This window comes from Saimiri boliviensis, chromosome 3 (assembly GCF_048565385.1).
Source record: "Saimiri boliviensis isolate mSaiBol1 chromosome 3, mSaiBol1.pri, whole genome shotgun sequence".
Lineage (NCBI taxonomy): Eukaryota > Metazoa > Chordata > Mammalia > Primates > Cebidae > Saimiri > Saimiri boliviensis.
Window position 1 is genome coordinate 69,236,594 of NC_133451.1, and position 22,545 is coordinate 69,259,138.

General features: G+C 40.5%; 1 protein-coding gene across 2 annotated transcripts in view; it reads right to left on the bottom strand.

Annotated features, from left to right (window-relative positions):
* Positions 1–12,865, bottom strand: part of SDAD1 (SDA1 domain containing 1) — a 42,815-nt gene extending 29,950 nt beyond the window's left edge. The window contains exons 1-6 of one of the 2 annotated variants that reach the window (XM_003931990.4): positions 12,698–12,865; positions 6,247–6,351; positions 5,713–5,811; positions 2,076–2,186; positions 350–421; positions 170–270 (exon numbers count right to left, since the gene is read on the bottom strand). In XM_003931990.4, the coding sequence (XP_003932039.1) occupies positions 170–270; positions 350–421; positions 2,076–2,186; positions 5,713–5,811; positions 6,247–6,351; positions 12,698–12,787 (578 nt within the window). In that variant the 5' untranslated portion in view covers positions 12,788–12,865. Of the gene's footprint in view, positions 1–169; positions 271–349; positions 422–2,075; positions 2,187–5,712; positions 5,887–6,246; positions 6,352–12,697 lie in introns of those variants that run through there. The other variant, XM_010342619.3, reaches the window with a different exon arrangement.
* Between the last annotated feature and the right edge of the window lie 9,680 nt (positions 12,866–22,545).

The window sequence follows — 22,545 nt, forward strand, 5'->3', positions numbered from 1 at the left end:
TCTACGACAGAGGTGTATTAAAGAGCTCAAGATCAAGAAAAGAATTTGTGTATGTGCTCTGTATTAATTACAAATGAAAAAAAATGGACACTGGTGTGAGCCAGTGTCCATTAATTGCAAATGAATATATTTGTCCCTACTTCTCAAGGGACAAATATATATACACTACCAGATGTTCCTTCTGTAGAGTTCAATCATCACATCTAAAGACATCTTGGCTGCAGTTGCATTGCTATCTCTTAACATGGTATACATGAAATTTTGCAGTACCTGAAGAAAAGGAGGAAAAAGAAGACTTAATACACTGACGGTACAATGCTGCAAACATGGAAAACAGAAGAATACTTACTACATTCACTTTATTGTTCTTGTGTTTTGCATTTATATTCTTGATATCAGTCACAATATGTGTGTATAAAGTCTGAGGAAAAGAAACAAAAAATACATACATTAAACCTAACCAACATTTCTATAACCTTGCTAAATTTGAAGAACAGTACAAATGTACAGGATAACTTAATTTTACCCATTTTTTATGCTATCACAAAAGAAACCCAAATCAAGCAAATAAACAAAAAAGCAACTACAAAGCAAAGCAAAGTTGTCCTCAAGAGGTTAAACATGGAGTTTAACATAATACAGTGCAATTCTCCTAGGTATACATCTAAGAAAATGAAAAGATCAGTGTTCATTCAAACATTCACAGCACCTTTATTCGTGGTGGCCAAAAAGTGGAAACAACTTAAATTTCCATTAAGTGATGAACAGATAAACAAAATGTGGTATATCCATACAACGGAATATTATTTGGCAACAAAAAGGAATAAGTACTGATACATGCTACAACATGAATGAATCTTGAAAACATTATGCTAAGTAAAAGAATCTAGTCACTAAAGACCACATACTGTATGGCTCCACTTATATAAAATTTCCAAAACACGCAAATCTATTGTGACCCAAAGTAGACTGGTGATTACCTAGAGCTAAATGGGATGAGAAAGAGGATTAACTACTAATAGGAATAGAGTTTCTTTTGGGGGTGACAGAATGTTCAAAAATTGATTACAGTGATGGTTGTACCACTCTGTGAATATACTAAAAACCACTGAACTGTACACTTTAAGTGGATGAATTTACATCCACTTACATGTTTTAAGTGGATGAATTGTACATAAATTATATCTCAATAAAAGTGTTATATATAAAAAAAGTTACTCCATTTACCAAGCACCTAACTGCATGTAGGAAAATACTGGGAATGCAAATATCACTGGTGCCTACATCATGCTCCCATGGACCACTTTTATTCCACAAGTTAGACCAAGAAGCACAATTGCTAAAATCAAACAGTGGTAGTCTCTTAATACTTTGAAAATATTTTTAAAATCAATGAATGTAAACATAAGTTTTCCTTTCCTTTTGTTCTTTAAATAAAGAAGGGGGTCTTGCTATGTTGCCCAAGCTGGTCTCAAACTCCTGGCCTCAAGTGATCCTCCCACCTCAGTCTCCCAAAATGCTGGTATTACAGGTGTGAGCCAGTGTCCAGCCAAGTCTTTCCATCTTGAGTTTCTTTCATAAATCTTCAGCTTCTAGACTTACATAAGCAAATGCAAAGTTGTGGGAAAATGTTAATAACAACAAAAAGTTTTCTGTGGGGGAGTGGGTCAGTTATAGCTGTGAGTACCAATGTCCTGACTTAGCCAGCCAGCATGGTACAGTAGTAAAAGGCTTGGGTTCTGGAACCACGGTTTGGGCTTATATCCAATCCCACCACTAAGAAGCAGCGTGACAATGGGCAAGTTATTCTCTCTTTTCCTCAACCTTTTCATCTGCAAAGTAAGAACAGTAATAAAGAGGATCCCTCTCTCACAGGGCTTTATGTGTAAATGAGTAAATACACAAAGCTCTGAGAATGGTGCCTGGCACCATTTTGCATGCACACAATGGTTGCTTTTTTCCTATTATTCTTAACTGTATCCAACAATGTAAAGTATAGACAATTCAAGGGACAACAAAGTTTTATGTCGCCTCAAGGAAGATGTAGGAAAATGTTTTTTTTTTTTGCTCTTTACCTTTCGCAGAAGCTTATCACGGCAACGTAGAAGTTCAAAGAAGAGCTCTAGCAGGCTTGATGGATTGATGAGATTCTTATTTCTCAGCAAGATCAAAGCTTTGCAAAACGTCTCAGGAAGGAAGAAAACATGCCATAAGATGATGATAAAGTTAACAAGGTGAGAAAACAGAGCATGTATGTCCCAAAGACCTTAATGTCTTTTACTAACTAGACACTATTGCAGGATTCAGAACAGTCAGTCTCTGCCCTCATGGGGCCTACACTGGAGATAGAGCAGAACGGATGACAGACAAGCTAAGTAAGCACATAAAAAGGGGATCTAAGAAAGTAAGTGTCATAGAGGAAGTAAAACAGGCTTATATTATAAATAGGGACTGAGGGAGGACCACAGGGAGGTCCAGTAAGATCTCTTTGTAGTGTCAACATACAACAAAACCCTGAATCCATAAACATAATACACTAAATTGAAATCATCAATAAGTCTGTGACCTTACAAGGCATTCTTTGGAAGTATTGCCAGCACTAAGAATGGCCCAACAGCAGCTGTTGCACTCCTCCCTTTTTTTTGAGACAGGGTCTTGCTATATCGCCCAGGCTAGTCTTGAACTCTTGAGCTCAAGCAATCCTACTTCAGTTTCCTGATTAGCGAGGACTGTAGACTGTAGGAACCCAGCTTTTTTTTTTTTCTATTTTTAAGGGATGGATTTTCACTATGTTGCCGAGGTTTCAAACTCATGGAAACTCCTTAAACGATGCTCCTACTTCAGCCTCCTAAGTAGCTGGTGCATCCAGCAGCTGTAGCATTCTTGGTTACCACCAACTCTTACATGTAGTCCTATCACCCAAATTTTGGCCTCTAATGTTATCCTTCATTAGATGAAATATAGTCCTTGAAGAATAGTTGATTCCAAGTCTTGGGGAAGGAGACCAATAAGAATGAATTTGAAACTATTTCTGCCAGAATTCAAGGAAGCTTTCAAAAACAGGGGCAAGGCTAGGCATGGTGGCCCACACCAATAATCTCAGCACTTTGGGAGGCTGAGAGGTGGGAGAATCACTTGAGGCTAGGAGTTTTAAGACCAGACTGGGCAATGTAGTGAGACCTTGTCTCTACAAAAAATTAAAAAGAAAGAAAAAAGAAAAATTGGCTGGGTACAGTGGCACACATCTTGTGGTCCTAGCTACTTGGAATGCTGAGGTGGGAGGACTGCTTGAGCCCAGAAGCTTGAGACTGCAGCAAGCTAAGATCGTACCACTGTACTCCAGCCCGGGGAAGCTAAGTGAGACCCTGTCTAAAAAAACAAAATCAGACAAATTGCTAGAAGGACTAAGAAGCTCCCCCCGGCCAGGTAGCGACAATCTGAACATAATTAAAATAATAATGCTCAAAAAAAGTTTTAAAGTATATAAAAAGGTAGTTATAATGTCAAAGAAACACATATAATTTGATTTTTATTGATTTTATTAAGTAGGTAAGAATTAGTATATATAGATATTTTGTTTTTTTCCAAAAAGAAATGCAATCTGTTTCAATCTGTGTAAGCACAGCAGCAGAGTAAACAAAAACTTCGGAATGATTCAAAAAGTCTTGGAAAAATAGCAAATACACCAGGTAGAAAGAAAGCCCAGTGGGTGGTAAGAATTGGTGGTTATCACAATAACCAATTAAAAAGAGCTTCTTCCAGTGTGTTCTAAGCTTCCTCTAAAGAGCAATACTAACTATACAAACTCAATACTTTAACTCCTAGCAAAGGAAATCTCTATTTTAAAACCTACTAATCATCATAAAGCACTATAAAGAAATATGCATAGATTTTCTTTCAATTTTTAAAAAAATTTAGAGGCAGGGTCTTGCTATGTTTCTAGGTTACAGTGCCATGGCTATTCACAGACATGCTCATATCACACCTCAGCCTCAAACTCCTGACCTCAAACTCCTGACCTCAAGCAATCCTCCTGCCTCAGCCTCCTGAGAAGTCAGAACTATAGGTGCACCTGACACATTTATTGATTTAATAATCCCAGCACTTTGGGAGGCCAAGGTGGGTGGATCATAAGGTCAAGAGATCAAGATTATCCTGGCCAACATGGTGAAACCCCATCTCTACTTAAAAAAAAAAAAAAAAAAAAAAAAAAAAAAGCAGCTAGGTGTGGTGGCACCTGCCTGTAATCCCGGTTACTCAGGAGGCTGAGGCAGGAGAATAGCCTGAACCCAGGAGGTGGAGACTGCAGTAAGCCAAGGTGGTGCCACTGTACTCCAGCCTGGTTACAGAGTGAGATTCCATCTCAAAAAAAAAAAAAAAAAGAAAGAAAGAAAGTCCACAGACCAGTTTGGTGGGGTGCCGCCAGGAAAATAAAACTTAAAGAAATCCTAATTACTTGGAAAGCCATGAAGTCTCTATACTCAAAATATCAACCTACAAGGACTTCAAGAGTAACATGACATAGGTAAAAGCCTTCAGACTAGGGGTTCAAGTTTGGAGTCCCCTGGGCTGTGCTGCCAGGTCCCACATACCAGCTGAGTGTCAATCATTTGTCAACCCAGAACCTGTAACCTTGGCTTGTCTGAGATGGTATTCTTTTTCTTTTTGGTCTAATCGAATTATTAAAATCCTAAAGTAGTATCAAAAGGATAGACATATAAAAAGCCTGAGAAAATATAGTAGAAAACAAAGATAGCATTTCTACAAGTTTTGGTATAGGATATTAGTAAGTTTTGTGATCATGTTTGTGTACTTATCTGCTGTAAACAGGTTTGAAAAGCAGATGTTTTAAATTCGGAAGTGTCTTAGGTTGGATTCCTTAGAAACGGAGATTCTGACTTATTACAAGTGACTTGTTGGGGGTATGCTCTCAGAAGGGAAGTGAAGGAAGGAGGATAGTGTGGAAAAAAGCAAAGCAAAGCAAGGATGTGTCCTAGATTGGAGACTAGCTTTAGCCCCATCCCAGGAAAGCACTGGAGCACATCCTGCAATGGAGTCAGAGCCACCCTGAGGTAATAGGCTGGGATTTTGTACCACATGATAATGGGCTGTGGGCTACTGGTAGGAGGACACCTCCCAGGCAGTAGGACTCGGATTTAGCTAAGGACAATGTTCCAGAGAAAGGGCAGCTGAGGGCCACTGGCAGCTGACATTCACAAGTGGGGGAAATGGGTATACGGGGCCTGGTAAAGGGAATCTCAGCCAGGACCCAACCTCAACCACTAAACAGACAATGATGAGATGAGCAAACTGATTGTCTAATGGATAAGTTTACTAATTTAAGCATTATACAAATGACAAGTTGTAATTAGGATTCTTCATGCATATGAGATTTGAAGGACTAGCTCAAAAGGTTAAAGAGCACCCTGTAGGGTCAGTGTGCTGGAAGAACAGAAAGATCACAGTGTAGCTGAAAAGGATATGAGATCAGAAACACAGGCAGGAAGCAGATCATGCAGGCACTTTTAAGCCAGGTTATCAAGTTTCAGTTTTACTCTAAGTATAAATGAGAAGCCATAGAAGAATTTTTAGGAAAAGGTAATAATTTACATTTCTAAAGATATTTAGCTGAGAGGCTGTTCTCATTTAAATATATATGAACACACCACACATGAACACAGCACAATTTATGCATCCAACTACTGGTCCTACCATTCGAAGATCTGGATCCAATACGGTATGGTTGCAGGAGAGAAGATCTTTCACCTCTTGAGGAAAATTACTTAGGTATTCTGGGTAGCAGTGACTAATCTGTAACAAAGCAAAGGCTCTTCTGAAGTTTCTCTCTTTCTCTCCTATAATTCAGATGCACACATTTAGGATGTTCTGCAAAAGGAGAGTAAAAGGCTATGTTTCATAGAAGTAGATGGTTCCAACAACCTTCTACATGTAATTTCTCCAACGCTTACCATAATTGTAATATTTATGACATGATTTAGTATCTGCTTTTATGATGAATTTGAAGAAGAAAAATAGTCTTAAAGTTTTGTCCTGGTTAGTTATGCAAAAAGATCTAGTGGCATCCTCTAACTCACAATAGGGGGAAAATAAAATTTGCAAAAAAAGTTAGAAATATATTTTAATTAAGTTCCCATTCCACAGTGGAATAAGGCTGAGTACTAGTGGAAAAAATATTCAGCAAACTGTGTGTAACACTGGTCTTTATTTAAGAAGTTATCTTCTTACCTGTGCCATAAACATCACCAGCTCTGCTAGTTCTTTGCTGGGTTTATTTGGTTGCAATTTGAAAATCTCCACATTGGATTTATAGTGATTATATTGCTGTAGAAACTGTAGAAAAATAAAATTTAAGTTTGTCACATTCTACTACATGACTTTCTCAGTACAGAAATTCTTAGTAGAAAATTTTTGACAATCACATGGAGAAAAAGATATTGCAAAAGTATATAAAAACACTCCTTTTGCTTTATCTGCATTCTTCAAAGTGAGTTTTTTTAAAGATCTGAGCATATCACAGATAATCTAAACACCCTTTCCTTAGAATTATCATGACGAGTTTAGGCAGCATGGTGTAAGAACAGTGAAGCATGAATCCCAAAGCTCAGATTGTGGCCCTGTGTTGCTGCGTGTAGTGGCACACGGCTGTAATCCCAGTACTTTGGGAAGCCAAAGTGGGTGGATCACTTGAGCCCAGGAGTTCAAGACGAAACTGGGTAACACAGGGAGACCATCTCTCTATAACAAATATAAAAATTAGTAGCAGGGTGTGGTGGTGTGCATCTGTAATCCCAGCTACTCCAGAGGCTGAAATGGGATGATCATTTGAGCCTGGGGAGGTTGAGACTGCAGTGAGCTACGATCATGCAACAGAGAGAGACCCTGTCTCGAAAAATAAAAATAAAAATAAATGACCCCTACTACCATATCCATGTACGTAGAGCACTCAGATCAGTAGAAAAATAATAGGTCAGGCTGGGCGCGGTGGCTGACGCCTGTAATCCCAGCACTTCAGGAGGTAGAGGCGGGTGGATTACGAGGTCAGGAGTTTGAGACCAGTCTGGCCAAGATGGTGAAACCCTGTCTCTACTAAAAACACAAAAATTAGCCGAGCGTGGTGGCAGGCGTCTGTAATCCCAGCTACCTGGGAGGCTGAGGCAGGAGAATCACTTGAACCCGGGAGGTGGAGTTTAAAGTAAGCAAAGATCACACCACTGCACTCTAGCCTTGGTGACAGAGCAAGACTCTGTATCAAAATAAAAAAGAAAGATAGATAGATAGATAACAGGTCAGAAATGTAAATTATATCTCAAGCATATGAAGCTCTCCAGTCAAAATCCCACCCACCAACCTTTTTAAATTATACTTTTAAGTTCCGGGATACATGCGTAGAACATGCAGGGTTTTTTTTTTTTTTTTTTGAGAAAGAAAAAAAGAATAATAAAAAGAATAAAGAAGAGGAAGAAAGAGAAAGAGGAAGAGGGAGAGAGAATGGGGGTATTGCTTTATTGCCCGGGCTAGAATGCAGTCTAAATATGGGTATGCCTATAATTGTCCTTAATAATGGAGACATAAAATAAAATGAGAGAAGAGAATAACAAACAAGGAGCCAACCAACATTTCGTTTAAACTTCTAAGTTGATATGATGTGGCACTGATAAGAGTGTATATTTTGTATATTTAAAGTGGAGAGTTATATAAATGTTAATTACGTTTACTTGTTCCAGATCTGAGTTCAAGTCCTGGATATCGTTAATTTTCTGTCTCATTGATCTGTCTAATATTAATGTTGAAGTCTCCGAATATTATTGTGGAACATGCAGGTTTTTTACATAGGTATACATGTGCCATGGTGGTTTGCTACACCCATCAACCCATCATCTACATTAGGTATTTCTCCTAATGCTATCCCTCCCCTAGGCCCCGACGGCCCTGGCATGTGACGTTCCCCTCCCTGTGTCCATGTGTTCTGATTGTTCGATTCCCACTTATGAGTGAGAACATGTGGTGTTTGGTTTTCTGTTCCTGTGTTAGTTTGCTGAGAATGTTTTCCACCTTCATCCACGATCCTGCAAAGAACATGGACTCATCCTTTTCCATGGCTGCATAGTATTCCATGATATATATGTGCCACATTTTCTTTATCCAGTCTATATTTGATGGGCATTTGGGTTGGTTCCAAGTTTTTGCTATTGTGAACAGTGCTGCAATAAACATACGTGTGCATGTGTCTTTATAGCAGAATGATTTCTAATCCTTTGGCAATATACCTAGTAGTGGGATTGCTCGGTCAAATGGTATTTCTGGTTCTAGATCCTTGAGGAATCATCACACTGTCTTCCACAATGGTTGAACTAATTTACACTCTCACCAACAGTGAGAAAATGTTCCTATTTCCCCACATCCTCTCCAGCATCTGTTGTTTCCTGACTTTTTAATGATCACTATTCTAACTGGCATGAGAATGGTATCCCATTGTGGTTTTGATTTGCATTTCTCTAATGACCCGTCATAATGAGCTTTTTTTCATGTTTATTGGCTGCATAAATGTCTTCTTTTGTGAAGTGTCCATTCATATCCTTCACTCACTTTTTGATGGAGTTGTTTTTTCTTGTAAATTTGTTTAAGTTCCTTGTAGATTCTGGATATTAGCCCTTTGTCAGATAGATAGATTGCAAATAGTTTCTCCCATTCTGTAGGTTGCCTGTTCACTCTGATGACCGTTTCTTTTGCTGTGCAGAAGCTCTTTGGTTTAATTAGATCCTGTTTGTCAATTTTGGCTTTCGTTGCCATTGCTTTTGGTGTTTCAGTCATGAAGTCTTTGTCCATGCCTATGTCCTGAATGGTATTGCCTAGGTTTTCTTCTAGGGTTTTTATGGTGTTAGGTCTTATGTTTAAGGCTTTAATCTATCTTGAGCTAATTTTTGTATAAGGTGTAAGCAAGGGGTCCAGTTTCACTTTTCTGCATATGGCTAGCCAGTTTTCCCAACACCATCGATTAAACAGGAAATTCTTAAGCCATTGCTTTTGTCAGGTCTGTCAAATATCAGACGGTTGTAGATGTGTGATGTTATTTCTGAAGACTCTGTTCTGTTCCATTGGTCTATATATGTTTTGGTACCTTTTTTTTTTTTTTTTTTTTTTTTAAAGAGACTAGGTCTCCCTCTGTCACCCAAGCAGGATTGCAGTGGCTCAATAATAGCTCACTGCCACCTCAAACTCCTGGGTTCAAGTGGTCCTCCTCCCTCAGCCTCCTACTTAGCTGGGACCACAGACGTTTACTACCATGCCTGGCTGATTTTTCATTTTTATTTTTTTGTAGAGACAGGGTCTCTTTATGCTGCCCAGGTCGGACTCAAACACCTGGCCTCAAGTGATCCTCTTATCTCAGCCTCCCAAAATGCTCGGATTACAGGTGTGAGCCATAGCACTCGGCTCCCTTCTTCTTTGAAATATCAATTAAAACTTTATGCTAGAGCTCTAGACAGGATGTGTTAACAGCCAATAGCTAGAGACACATGGAAATAATAATAGCTTCCCCTTATTCAGCACTTGTTTATGTACTAAGCTCCTTAGGCACATCATCTCATTTACTTATGTTTAGTTGTAACAGGAACCCAATAATCAAACATTGGAATTCACCAGGCCTCAGTTCCAAGCCTTACGGCTAACTACTCTCCACCCATAGTCCACGTCTTTAGATTGTGTGTGAGACATACACACACACACACACACACACACACACACACACACTCTTTCTCATCATCCCTACCTGGTCCAGTGAACTCTCAATTCATATATCCAGACACCTATCTGACATTTCTGTTTAGGTGTCTAAACAGATGTCATTAACTTAGCATGGTCAAAAAACATAACTTGATTTCCTCAACAAATCTGCCAGGCCTCTAGCTTTTTCCAAGAGCAGGAGTCAAGTCCCTACATGCTTCAGATAGAACCACTTCTCTCTTGACGTGACACCTCCACCGAATAGGAATGAGGAGAGGGCCACAGAACTCTTCATGTTCCTGACAAAATCCTCACCCCATTTCTTCCCCCACCCCACCCATGGCCCAGCTAACACAATTTACCTGCCTTGAGATGATCAGAACTAATCTTATTACACTCTTTATGTGCATCAGTCACCACAAGATTCCAGTATTCCCCAGCTATCCCTCATCTCCTTCACTGTAATCCTCATACCACTAGAATCCTGAAACTCTTAGCATGGGGCCAAGTCATCTAAATCTCTTTTAAACAGCCCAGTCATTCAGATGCTCTATGGGAACAGCAGTTTTCTCTTGACACACTCCTACGTTGTTTTCTTTCTCCCAGCATGAATGAGTCAGTAGGTGTCCCCCTTGTTCCTCAGTGCTACTTCAGAGACTCATATCCCTCCAGATTAACATCCTTTCTTCTCCTTAAGTGTCCTCACCCCCAGCTTTGAACCTTACACCACAAGACCCACTATTCCTCCTTGTAGTCATGTAAGGACTAGGGTTATCCCCACATTCCTTGAACATTTCAGCTCTTTGCTTTCTCACCCTCTAACACAATTCCTGTTACAATACTTAGTAATTTCGTATCCACGTGGAGGGTCTTTACAATACCCTGGCCCCTCATTACCCTGACCTCTTCTGCTCTAATCATCTTGAACTTACTGTATCTCAGCACTCACTCCCATGGTCACACCTTAAACGTTGTCATTACCAATACCTATATTACAACTCCGTAATCTCAACTAGAGGTATATTCCTCTCTAATCACATCTCCGATTTTCCAAACTCCAATGATCCTTCAGTCTCATCAGAATCCACAGTCCACTGAGCCTACTACCTTTTCACTGCACCTAACAAACCCCCACCCCAACTTCCCTTTTTACCCAGCATCAATTTCATGATCAATCATTATAATCACCTTCATGCATATACCTCAACTCAATTGCCCGTTTCTCTTATCATTACACCCATTTGGTAAAATGCCCACCCTGTGCTTTCCTTCTCTACAGCTATACTCCCAGAGCTGAATATGGTTGGAGAAAATCGGCTAATTGGTATCATTTTTTTTTAATTTTTTTTTTTTTTTTTTTTTTTTTTTTTTAGAGACAAGGTCCTTCTGTCACCCAGGTTTCTGTGCAGTGGTGCCATCATGACTCACTGCAGCATCAAACTCCTGGGTTTAATCAATCCAGCTGCCCTAGCCTCCCAATTAGCTTCCAATCATACTCACAACTACAAACCTCAAATAAGCCCTGAGTGTATTCTAGCAACCTCATTACATTTCTCCAGTCCCCTCACTTTCCCACTTTCCTGGACAACCATTTCATACTTTGCATTCTGTCCTCAAATCTCACTTTTTCCCTGTCCTCATTCTCAGCAGATGATCTTATCTCCAATTTCACTAGGAATATAAACAATCTGAGGATAATTTCCATTTAACCACTTACTTCTCCTGTGCCCATTTACTTTACCTTCTCTCCTACAAAAGCTATCAGGCCACCATCTAAGGCTAGCCCTTCCAGGTATGCAGTAGATTCTAAACCTTGTAATGGCACTCAATCAAGGTCTTGGCTCCACTAGTCCCCACCTCCCATTTCCTGCCTCAACAGGTTCTGCCCCATCAGTATATAGATACGCTGTTCTTTCTGCCATCCTAAAACACACACACTTTGTTACTTAACTTCTTGTATTGTTTCCTACCCTTTATTTCCACTACCTTGATCCTTGGAGAGGCTCTCTCTACTGGTGACCTAAGCCACCGAGACTGTCATGTGTTAAAAAGCACTCATAAAATATCTGTATGTGAAAATTTGGGGGAGGAGAGAAAATGGCAATGAAAAAATGAGTAATTGTGTTAGCCACTGAACAAATCACAATCTGGTAGGAAGCAGCACAAACACATAATTGCAGCAAATGCCTAGCAGAGATACCTGTTTAATGCCTGTCTGATAAATGGGTGTCTGAAGGAAGCACCTGCCCGATTAACACATCAAAATCACTTTCATTTTGTCGGTACTCGGTTCAAACACCCCTAATGTTCACAACTTACATGAGGTTAGTATACAAAGCCCATCACAATGAGGGCTTAATTTTTCAACCTAATGTTTTCCCGAAGCTAATTCTGACCTCCGGGTCATGCCAGTTTCCGATAACTTTGAATCCCGGCTTAACTACATATACTAAGCTCCTGAGTCTGTTCCTTGTGCTTGAGAACCCCCCATTCTTTCCTGGCACAGTCCAGGGAACACAGCCGGCTCTCAGAATCGGATGTCAATAGAAAGCGTTCTAACTAGCATACGATTCATCAGGTGTTACCCACTGATTCAAGTTCGGGATTTCTGAAAAGAGGCTGAGAAACCTGCGTGGAAGTTGGAGGTTAGTGCGGCCCATTTGTCTCTCTCTCCACCTCCCTGCGGTCGGAGAAAAATCTTAAAACAAAATGGTTTTAAAGGTGTTTCGCGGTAGCAGAGTCTACAGGGCAGGTAGAAAATCCAAACAGGCAAAAGATTTTCCAGAGAACCCTAAAGCATGTCCCTTCCCCAACTTCTTCTCTGGAAGGACCCCTGAACCGAACAGAAGAACACGCGGCGAGCCTGGACCCCAGCCCCACTCCATGCTTTCCCCCACCGGCCTCTCCACCATCCACCATCCGGCCTCTAGCGTCCGCCCCTCCGCACTCCCACCTCCTCGGTGTAGGCCGGCGGGTCTCGCTTAATCAGATTCTGTAACTGCGGCAGGTTGCTGGGCAGCTTGTTGTTGTTTCTGCTTGACATTTTGGCTGCAGACCCGAGACTGCCGGCAGCCGCCAATCCCTGCCAGCGGGAGCTTGGACTCGTGCTTCCGGCTACGAACGGAAACAGAACAGGGGACACTATACGGACCACACCACAGTGGTTCCTAAAGCGAGCTGTGCTACGGAAGCCTCAGAGTGTCAAAATGTCTCGTTGCCGAAATGCTCTGTGGTAAATCGGGAGAACTAGCTACCCTAGTCCCGCCCCTCGCCCTTGGGCATATGCTGCTACTGCTGCCTAGCGTTTCTGAAACGGTCTAAAATGTAAATTTTTTCACTTGAATTATCATATTTCATCATCCCGACACCCATATGAAACACAAAATGAGGGTTAATCGTTTATTTTTAATCCCACAGTCTAAAATTAGAAACTGAAAAGAACCATAGCACTCTTCCCTTTTAGAGAGGAGAAAAAGAGCAATGAAAGTCGTATACGTTAATCTGTATGGTTTTTAAATATGTTTTTATTTTGGTTTTGGTTGTTTCAATTTATCGTGACCCAACAAGAGTGCTAGATAAAATGTGATCATGTTGACCATTACAAAAGGCGATTAATCCATAGTTAAAATTCAACCATTGTTATAAGCTTTGTAAGCAGTCCACAGACAGAGTTTTTAATTTAGATCCTGGTAATTCGAAAGGGAGAATACATTTCTACAATCTCTTTTTTTCTCTCTCTTTTTAAATTTTTTTATTTTTCTTTTTTTTGCCCTGAGTAGCAGGGAATCTGCAATCTCAAGGTGTACACAACTCAATAAGGGTTGAATGAATGAGGTAGGGTATTGTTAATACAAAAATTAGATAAAAAACCCCTAATTACCCACCTTGTGCCAGGCACTATTCCAAGCACTTGTATTAACTTACTTAATCCTCAGAACAGCCCTCTGTAATAGGTGCTATTGTTATCTCCATTTTACAGAAGAGGAAACAAGCTTAGGGAGGTTGACTGCCTCAATTCATAGCTTGTGAGGAATATGAGATTTCAATCTAAGCAGTCTTGATTGTAACTACATGAGAAAAACATAGCCTAACAGTTGGTAGCTGGTTGCTGCTCTGGCATGATAGCTGGACAGTAGTGTTCTGCTTAACCAAAGCCATTTTGCAGAACACCAACCTCATCTGTGACAATGATAAAATGAGCCCCAAACAAAACGACTCTGTAATCACACCTGTACACAAAATAAAGAACGCTCCACAAACCATGTTCTTCAGCTGCATTTGAAGAATCATTTATTAATGATCAAATCAGTTACCTGTGAAGTTAAGAAATCAATGTAAGCAATAAATCTTTTTTAAAAAGCATAGATTTAAGTTAAAATTTTTTTGGTTATGTTGTTTCAGTGAGAGCATAAAAAGCATGCTCAGCCAGACACGGTGGCTCACGCCTGTAATCCCAGCAATTTGGGAGGCCGAGGCAGGCAGATCACCTGAGGTCATGAGTTCAAGACCAGCCTGGCAAACATGGTGAAACCCTGTCTGTACTAAAAATAAAAATATTTGCTGGGCATGGTGGCGGGTGCCTGTAATTCCAGCTACTTGGGAGGCTGAGGCAGGAAAATCACTTGAACCCAGAAGGCAGAGGTTGCAATGAGCAAGATTGAGCCACTGCACTCCAGCCTGGGCAACAAAGAGCAAAACTACATCTCAAAAAAAAAAAAAAAAAAAAAAAAAAAAAAAAAAAAGGCATTCTCAAAACAAAATCTGTCTGAGTGTGGTAGCTCAAGCCTGTAATACCAGAACTTTGGTAAGCCAAGGTGGGAGGACCACGTGAGCCAGGTAGTTCAAGATCAGCCTGGACAACATAGTGAGACCCATCTCTACCAAAAAACTAAAAACTTAGCCAGGCATGGTGGCACATGCTTGTGGTCCAAGCTACTCAGTTGCTGAAGCAAAAGGTTTGCTTGAACCCAGGAGGTTGAGTGCGCAGTGAAGCACCGCATGCCAGCCTGGGCAATAGAGTGAGACCCTGTCTCAAACAAAAAGAAAAAGAAAAAGTCTATATAAAGGTACTTGAAAATGTCTGGTATATTGAAATAATAGCCACAAGTTTGGTGTGACTAAAGGTCGGGAGGGCAGGGTGCAGCAGGCAAGGAGCTGAGAAAAATGAGATGAGAGAGGTTATACAGTCCTGATGATGAAAAGCTTTAATTGCTATTCTAAGAAGGGCACACGGATCAGTTCATTTTACCTCCAGCAACAATGAAGGCAGGGTTTGTTTTTGATAAATGAGAACACCAAGATCAAGAGTGGCTAACTGAATAGATATGTATTTAAGATGTTAAATAATTTGGCTATTTAAGGCCAACATCTCTGCTTCCATGTGAGATCCCATCCTTTATTTTTAAAATTATAATGTATTTATTTATTTTACAGCTTTATTAAGATGTAATTGATATACAAGAAACTACCCAGTAAACAATTTGGTAAGTTTTGACATATGTGTGTATCCATAAAACCATCATCACAATAAAGATAATGAATGTATCCCTCATCCCCAAAGGTTCCTTGTGCTTCACCATTCCCAGACAAACATATATCTGCTTTCTGTCACCAGAGACATGTCTGTATTTGCTGGAATTGTATACAAATGGAATCATACAGTACCTATTATTTGGGGTCAAGCTTCTTTCACTTAGCGTAATTATTTTGAAATGTACCCATGTTGTTGTATGTACAATAGTGCACTCCTTTTATTCCTGAGTAGTACTCCATCATATAGACATATCACAATTTGTTTATCCATTCACTTGTTGCTGGATATTTGGGTTGTTCCCAATTTTGGCTGTGAACATTCATGTTCAAGTCTTTTTTTTCGAAATAGGGTGTTGCTCTGTCACCAAGCTTTAAGTACAGTGGCATGATCACAGCTCATTGCAACTTTGAACTCCTGAACTCAGCCTCCCTAGTAGTTGGGACTACGGGTGATGTGCCACCATGCCCAATTCATTTAAAAAACTTTTTTTTTTTTTTTTTGTAGGGACAGGGTCTCACTATGTTGTCTAGGCTGGTCTTGAATTCCTGGCCTCAAGTGATCCTCCCAAAGTGATGGGATTACAGGCTTGAGCCACGATGCTGAGCCATCAAGTCTCTATGTGGATATAAATGTTCATTTCTCTTGGTAAATGTCTAGGAGAAGAATGGCTGGATCAACATGATAGGTTTATGTGTAACTTTTAAGAAGCTGCCAATCATTCTACTTTGGGTGAAATGGAAAAAAGAAAAGAAGAGGAGAAAAAAAAAGAAAGAAACTGCCAATCAATCTTTTGCTTCTACCATTCCACTGAAAATGTTTTTATCAAGATCACCAATCACATCAATTTTCATTATTTATCCTACCTGCAACAGTGGACACAGCCGTTCTCTCCCTCCTCCTGGAAACATACTTGGTAATTGACCTTTCATTGGATTCTCTGCATTTTCCCTTACCCTCTTACATTTTATTTTCGTGTAGTGGCCAGAGAGATCCTTAAATGGATCAGGTTATTCTTCCAGCTTCCCTTCTCACTCAGAGTAAAAGCTAAAGTTCTTCAGTGTTATGAACTGTGATTGTGTCCCCCCAAATTCATGTGTTGAAATGCTAACCCCCAACGGGATGGTATTAGGAGGTAATTAGTTCATGAAGGTGGCGCACTCATGATGAGATTAGCATCCTTATAAGAAGAGACACAAGAAGGCTTGCCTCCTTTCTCTCTGATCTCCGCCATGTGATGATACGAGAAAACATCTGTTTACAAGTCAAGAAGAGTGCCTTACCAGATACTAGATCTGCTGACACATAGATTTTGGACTTGCCAGCCTCCAGAACTGTGAGAAGTAAATGTTTGTTGTTGAAATCATCCAGTCTATAGTACTTCGTTAAGCAGCCCAAAGCCCTCTATGATCTGTCCCCACACTATCTCGCTGGGCTCCTCTCCCATCACTCTCTCCTTTGCTTACTCTATATCCCTTCAGTCCCCTAATGATCCCCTATTTGCCTTAAATGTGTCAAGCTTCAGGCCTTCACACTTGCTGTTTCCTCTCACTGAAGTGCCACAAGCCTTGCTCTTTCACTGTCTTCAATTATCTGCTCAAATGACAACTTATTAGAGATGTCTTCCCTGAGCTGGGCACGGCGGCTCATGCCTGTAATCCTAGCACTTTGGGAGGCTGAGGTGGGTGGATCACCTGAGCTCAGGAGTTCAAAACCAGCCTAGCCAACATGGTGAAACCCCACCTTAAAAAAAAAAAGAAAGAAAGAAAAAAGAAAGGAAAAAAAAAAAAAAAGAGATGTCTTCCCTGACCTCCCAGCCCTCTGCTCACCCAACACGCCCTTCCCCTGCTTCATTTTCTCCATAGCCCTTATCAGCCTCTGATATATATTTACTAGCTTACTTTTTATTGCCTGTCTTTCTGCACTAGAATATGAGCTTAATGAGACTGTTTTGTTCATTCTCTATCTTGTACACTTGGAGCAATGCCTGCATATAATAGGTAATCAGTTAATATTTGTTGAATGAATGAATGAATGAATGCATGGATAATCTCTAATGACTCTTCCAATTCTTCAACTGTGTGATTTATTAAAGCAGGAACTTAAAATATCTTGGACATATAGAGATAAAATTTACCTGAAAATCAGTAAGTGACTAACATGTGAATCTTTCTCTCTCTCATTGGAAACCAATAATACTGACTGAGTTCAGAAACGCCAGTCATGTTTTCATCCTTTTCTGATTAAAATATATTGTTTTATTATTGTTATTATTTTGAGATAGGGTCTTGCTCTGCCACTCAGGCTGGAGTTCAGTGGCACAATCATGGCTCACTGTAATCTCAACCTCCTGGGTTCAAGCTGTCCTCCTGCTTCTGTCTCCCAAGAGTATAGGTATGCATCACCATGCCTGGCTAATTTTTAAATTGTAGAAATGGGGAGTAGGGGGTCTCACTACATTGCTCAGGCTGGTCTCAAACTCCTGGGCTCAAGTGATCCTCCTGCCTCAGCCTCTTAAAATGTTGGGATTATAGGTGTGAGCTGCGGTGTTTGGCCTGTTGTTTTTTTAAAAAATTGTTATATTAGCCACTAGAGGGCGCCCATGCTTTTCTTCTTAACAGGAAAGTCACGTGATTTGACAGGCCTACAAACTCAACAGAAGTCTCATACAGAAGAATTCTAGTCCTTCTTAAAGCTAATTTAATTTTTTATTGTACTTTTTTTCTCCCCTCTCTTTTTTACAGCTTTATTATGCGTTTCCCCCACAAGCCCATGTATTTCTTTGCTCCTGTGGACAGTGAAAACTTTTGGCCTTGCTTCCAGACAAATCTATCACCCCTGATAGATTTGGTGCCATTGGCCCAGGCCCTCGCCTCTTGCCGCCCTCTACTGCGTCTCTTTTTGCTGATCCAAGATCCCCTAGTCGCCAGAGATCATTCCTGTTTCTCTCATAATTCAGAGAAATTTAGCTTAGTTTTGCTTTAACTTCCGTACCATCAAAACTCCTAGGCTGTCTCTCCCTAGTCAAAGCCTCCATACAAAAGAGACATCTGCCCTGAGGCAAATTCTGAGGATTTGGCTATTGCAAAAGTGAATGCTGGCATTTCTTTTTCTAAGCAACACAATATTTTTCCTCTCTGTTTTATGCTTTGACATTGACGTTTACCTAATAGACTGTGATTTTTAGTTCCTCATTCCAGAGAAAGTTCAGGTTATCTACTCCAATGGTTAAAGAAAGCTGGTGGCAGATGGCTGTACCTACTTGGTCCTACACTCTACACAGAAAGCAGAGGCCGAGACTTAGTTCTCTGAAAATGGAGATACCAGCAAGTCATTCCTTCTTTTTTGCTTTGAGCAAAACAAATTCTTTATTAAAACTGTTGACTTGAAACAGTATATTATATTTAAAGGAAGAATTTTTTTAAATCTGCATATTCATCAACATCCCATGAATAGAAAGAAAAAAAAATTTAGAATACAAAGAAAAAAAGAAAAAATCTATATAGCAGACTTTTGGAGAAAGCAAATAGTTAGGTATAACTTGACACCTTTCCCTCTAATCTTTTGTCAGTTTGCCCTAGTTCATAATCTTATTAATGGACTTAGATTAGACTGATCCTTTGTGATTTATTTATCTCCTTAAAATGTAGGGTCGAAAGTTTGAAGTTCCCTCCTGAGAACTTTAAACCAATGGGGATATCAAATGCCTCAAGTGACATCTTGGCTTGTGATGACTTGGGAGCTAATTCCACTCCCTATTAAGAAGTGTTGCCTGTTTTTCGTTCTCAGTTAATCTCAACCTCTCTCTATACAGACCAAAAAAGGGACAGTACCTAAAGTATCTGTGATTGTAGGCTCCCTTTAACTTCCTTTCCAACAAGAAGACAATTTCCCAGTTTCCCCGTAAGGATAAAGAAACTGCAAATAAGGGCTGGGCGTGGTGGCTCACACCTGTAATCCCAGCAGTTTGGGAGGCCGAGATGGGTGGATCACAAGGTCAAGACATCGAGACCATCCTGGCTAACATGGTAAAACCCTGTCTCTACTAAAAATACAAAAAATTAGTCTGGTGTGGTGGCACACACCTGTAGTCCCAGCTACTCGGGAGGCTAAGGCAGGAGAGTCGCTTGAACCTGGGAGGCGAAGGTTGCAGTGAGCCAAGATCGTGTCACTGCACTCCAGCCTGGGTGACAGAGCAAGACTCTGTCTCCAAAAAAAAAAAAAAAAAAAAGCAAACAGTTTTCTCCCAATTAACTGACCCAGAGCTCACTAGCTTGCTTTATTTATTTATTTAGAGACAGAGTCTCACTTTGTTGCTCAGGCTGGAGAACAGTGGCATGATCTCAGCTCACTGCACCCTCAGCCTCCTGGGTTCAAGTGATTCTTATGCCTCAGCCTCTTGAGTAGTGGAGATTACTTGTGTGTGCCACCACACTCAGCTAATTTTTTGTATTTTTGAATAGAGACAGGGTTTTACCATGTTGGTCAGGTGGGTCTCAAATTTCTGACCCCAAGTGATCCACACACCTCAGCCTCCCAAAGTGCTAGGATTACAGGCGTGAGCCATGGTACCTGGCCACTAGCATCTAAATTCATAAGTACAGTTTACAGATTAAATATTTTATCCATTGCTCTAATGTATAAACTTTGTTCAGGTACAGACTGCTTTCTAGTATAGCAAAATAATGGGAGATTTTAATCATAGAACAATCCTTACTAGTTAAAGTCATTTTATGACAGGGCATGGAGGTGGATATCAGTGTGGCCAGGAGCATTCTGGGATGGAGTCATGGGAAAAGTGGGACTTGAATCTTGTGTGGGTGGGAGCCAGATAGATGAGGAGTGGAAAGTAGGACAGGGCAAATAAAAGAACAAGCAAAGCTGAGGACAGAAATGAGCATCAGATGAGCATGACAAGAGTAGTTGAAATTGATTTGAAAAAAACCTAGAAAATGTAGGGTGAAGCATATGTCAATCAACTAAAAAATTACATATTAGGAGCTTCCTAAGTGTCAGGCACGGCTCTAAGCATGCAGTAGTGGGGAAGACAAAGTTTCCATGGGCAAGGAATCTAAATTTGTACATGTGGTAGAGTACAGGGGAAGAAATAAGCACACACGTTTTTTAAAAAGGTAATTTCAGATCGTGATGGTTTGATCATTGTATATGATCATGATAAAAGAAAATGAAACAGGCTATAGCCATCAGATTTTTAAAGTTATGTATCCTTATAGTTAAAATTAAAACACCCATCCCATCTATGTGTATTGTATTCTCTTGTTAGTTTATGTTCACATCGTTAATACGATCTCCCACAAGAATTTCATAGGAAGAGCCTTTTAGAGCCATTTGCCCGTTTTGTGAAAGTTGGCTGAGTGAGCACTCTGTCTTGTAATCCTTAAATCCCCTTAACTACATACACGTAAATGGAAACCCATGTTACAATCTGCGGAAGGTGAGTAACTGAGTGAGGACATATGCTTGCCCCTCAGTTGTGGAGGTCTCACTTTGTCCTCAGGAAATTAGCACATGACAAATGATTTACAGTCAATTTTCCATTCTTTCTTATTTTTTAGACAAAAATGTAATTTCTAACTATTTTCATTTCATCAACCCCATAAGGTACACACACCCCACTGTGGAAACCACTACCACAGAGAGAGAGTCTGGTGAAAGGGTGGCTATTTTGCTAAGGGTGATAAGGGAAGGGGACTCTGTGAAGTGACATTTAAACTGAAACTTAAGTGATGAGGCAAGAACTGCCATGCAGAGAAGTGTGTGTAGGCCCAGGTGTTTCAGGGAAGCAGAGCCGCTATGAGTATTATGAGAAGAAAGATTTGCTACAGGATTCAGATCTCACAGATGAGGGAGGATCTCAGGAAATGAATGTCTGGAAGGGAGAGTCAGGGGATCAGAGGAAGAATCAGAGACTGGTCCATCAGAAGCACTGGGACAGTTGGACAAATCAGAGCTTGTAAGAAAATCCAAGAAGTTAAGCCTGTTCAGTGCCAAATTGGGGCTGCTAGGGTCTATGGGCTCTTTTGCTTCTGTGTAACTACTGCCTCTGTGGGTCCACTGCCAAATATCTGGTGGGGGCCTGGGACCATCACTGATCATGAGGCCAGCAGTCCTGAGCATAAGCTGAACGTGGAGGAAAAGAGCAAGGGCAAGCTGGGATCCACTGGCTACCAGCGTGTTTGTCAATATGTCTAATCAAGATTAAGGGTCACTCCTTCACTTTTGATTTCCAAGTCTCACATGAATTCTTCTTTGGCTAACTCTAACCTAGAACCACACAGGGAAGGAGATTCTGGGAAATGTAGTTCTAAGCCTAACCAAGTTGATATAGTACAAACCAGAACCACAGGGAACAGCATATGCAAAAACCCGAGAAGGCAATGAACTTGGTATGCTCAAGAGACATACAGAAAATAGATGACGCCAAGGCTCAGCAAAGGAGGGTAGAGGGAGCATGATCAGAGAAGCAGGCAGAGACCAGCTCATGTGAGGCCAGCTCATGGTATGTTTTCACTTAATTGTAAGCTGCAGGATTTTAAACAACGTGGTAGCATTCTGTTAAGTTATTTTTTACAAAGATTATTGTTTGTCATGGAACTTAGGGAAGCAAGAGAAAAAGGTGAGAATAAGAGCCAACAGGAAAAACACGAGGCTACTGAAGTAGCCCAGAAAACAGACAACGATAGCCTAGAGTAGGATTATAAAAATATAGTTACTGAAAACTGGTCAGGAAGGCTTTTACTCTCATTTCTCCCACAGATTTTTTTCAGTGCTGGGAACATTTCTCTCTATATGAGATGTGGGATCCATCTGCTGCTATGAAGATGTAGCAAAGTGGGTAAGGAGGGTCTGGGACAAACATTGAGGACTTTCTCTTCACCAAGACCTATGCTGAGCCTGCTCCTCACAACAATCCTGAATGAGGAAACTGATGCATTTTGAGGTGAAATATTATCCTGTAACCAGGGTCACACAGCTAATAAGTAGTGGGCACTGATTCTAAGCAGGATATCTCAGAATCTAGGATCTTAGCTCCTTCCAGGGTCCGCCTACTGCCTCTCAGGTGAGGGCGTTTGTGAGAATTCATGTCTACCATTAGCAGCTGTTAATTTGCCCAAATATCACACCTGTCTGGCCTCTAAAGCGTCCGTCAAGCATACAGGATGATGTGCTTCGTTCCACTCTCAACCTTCTCAGAGACTCCACACTGTGTAATGCCCCCAGCTCAGTTTCCTGGACCCTTAAATTGTACA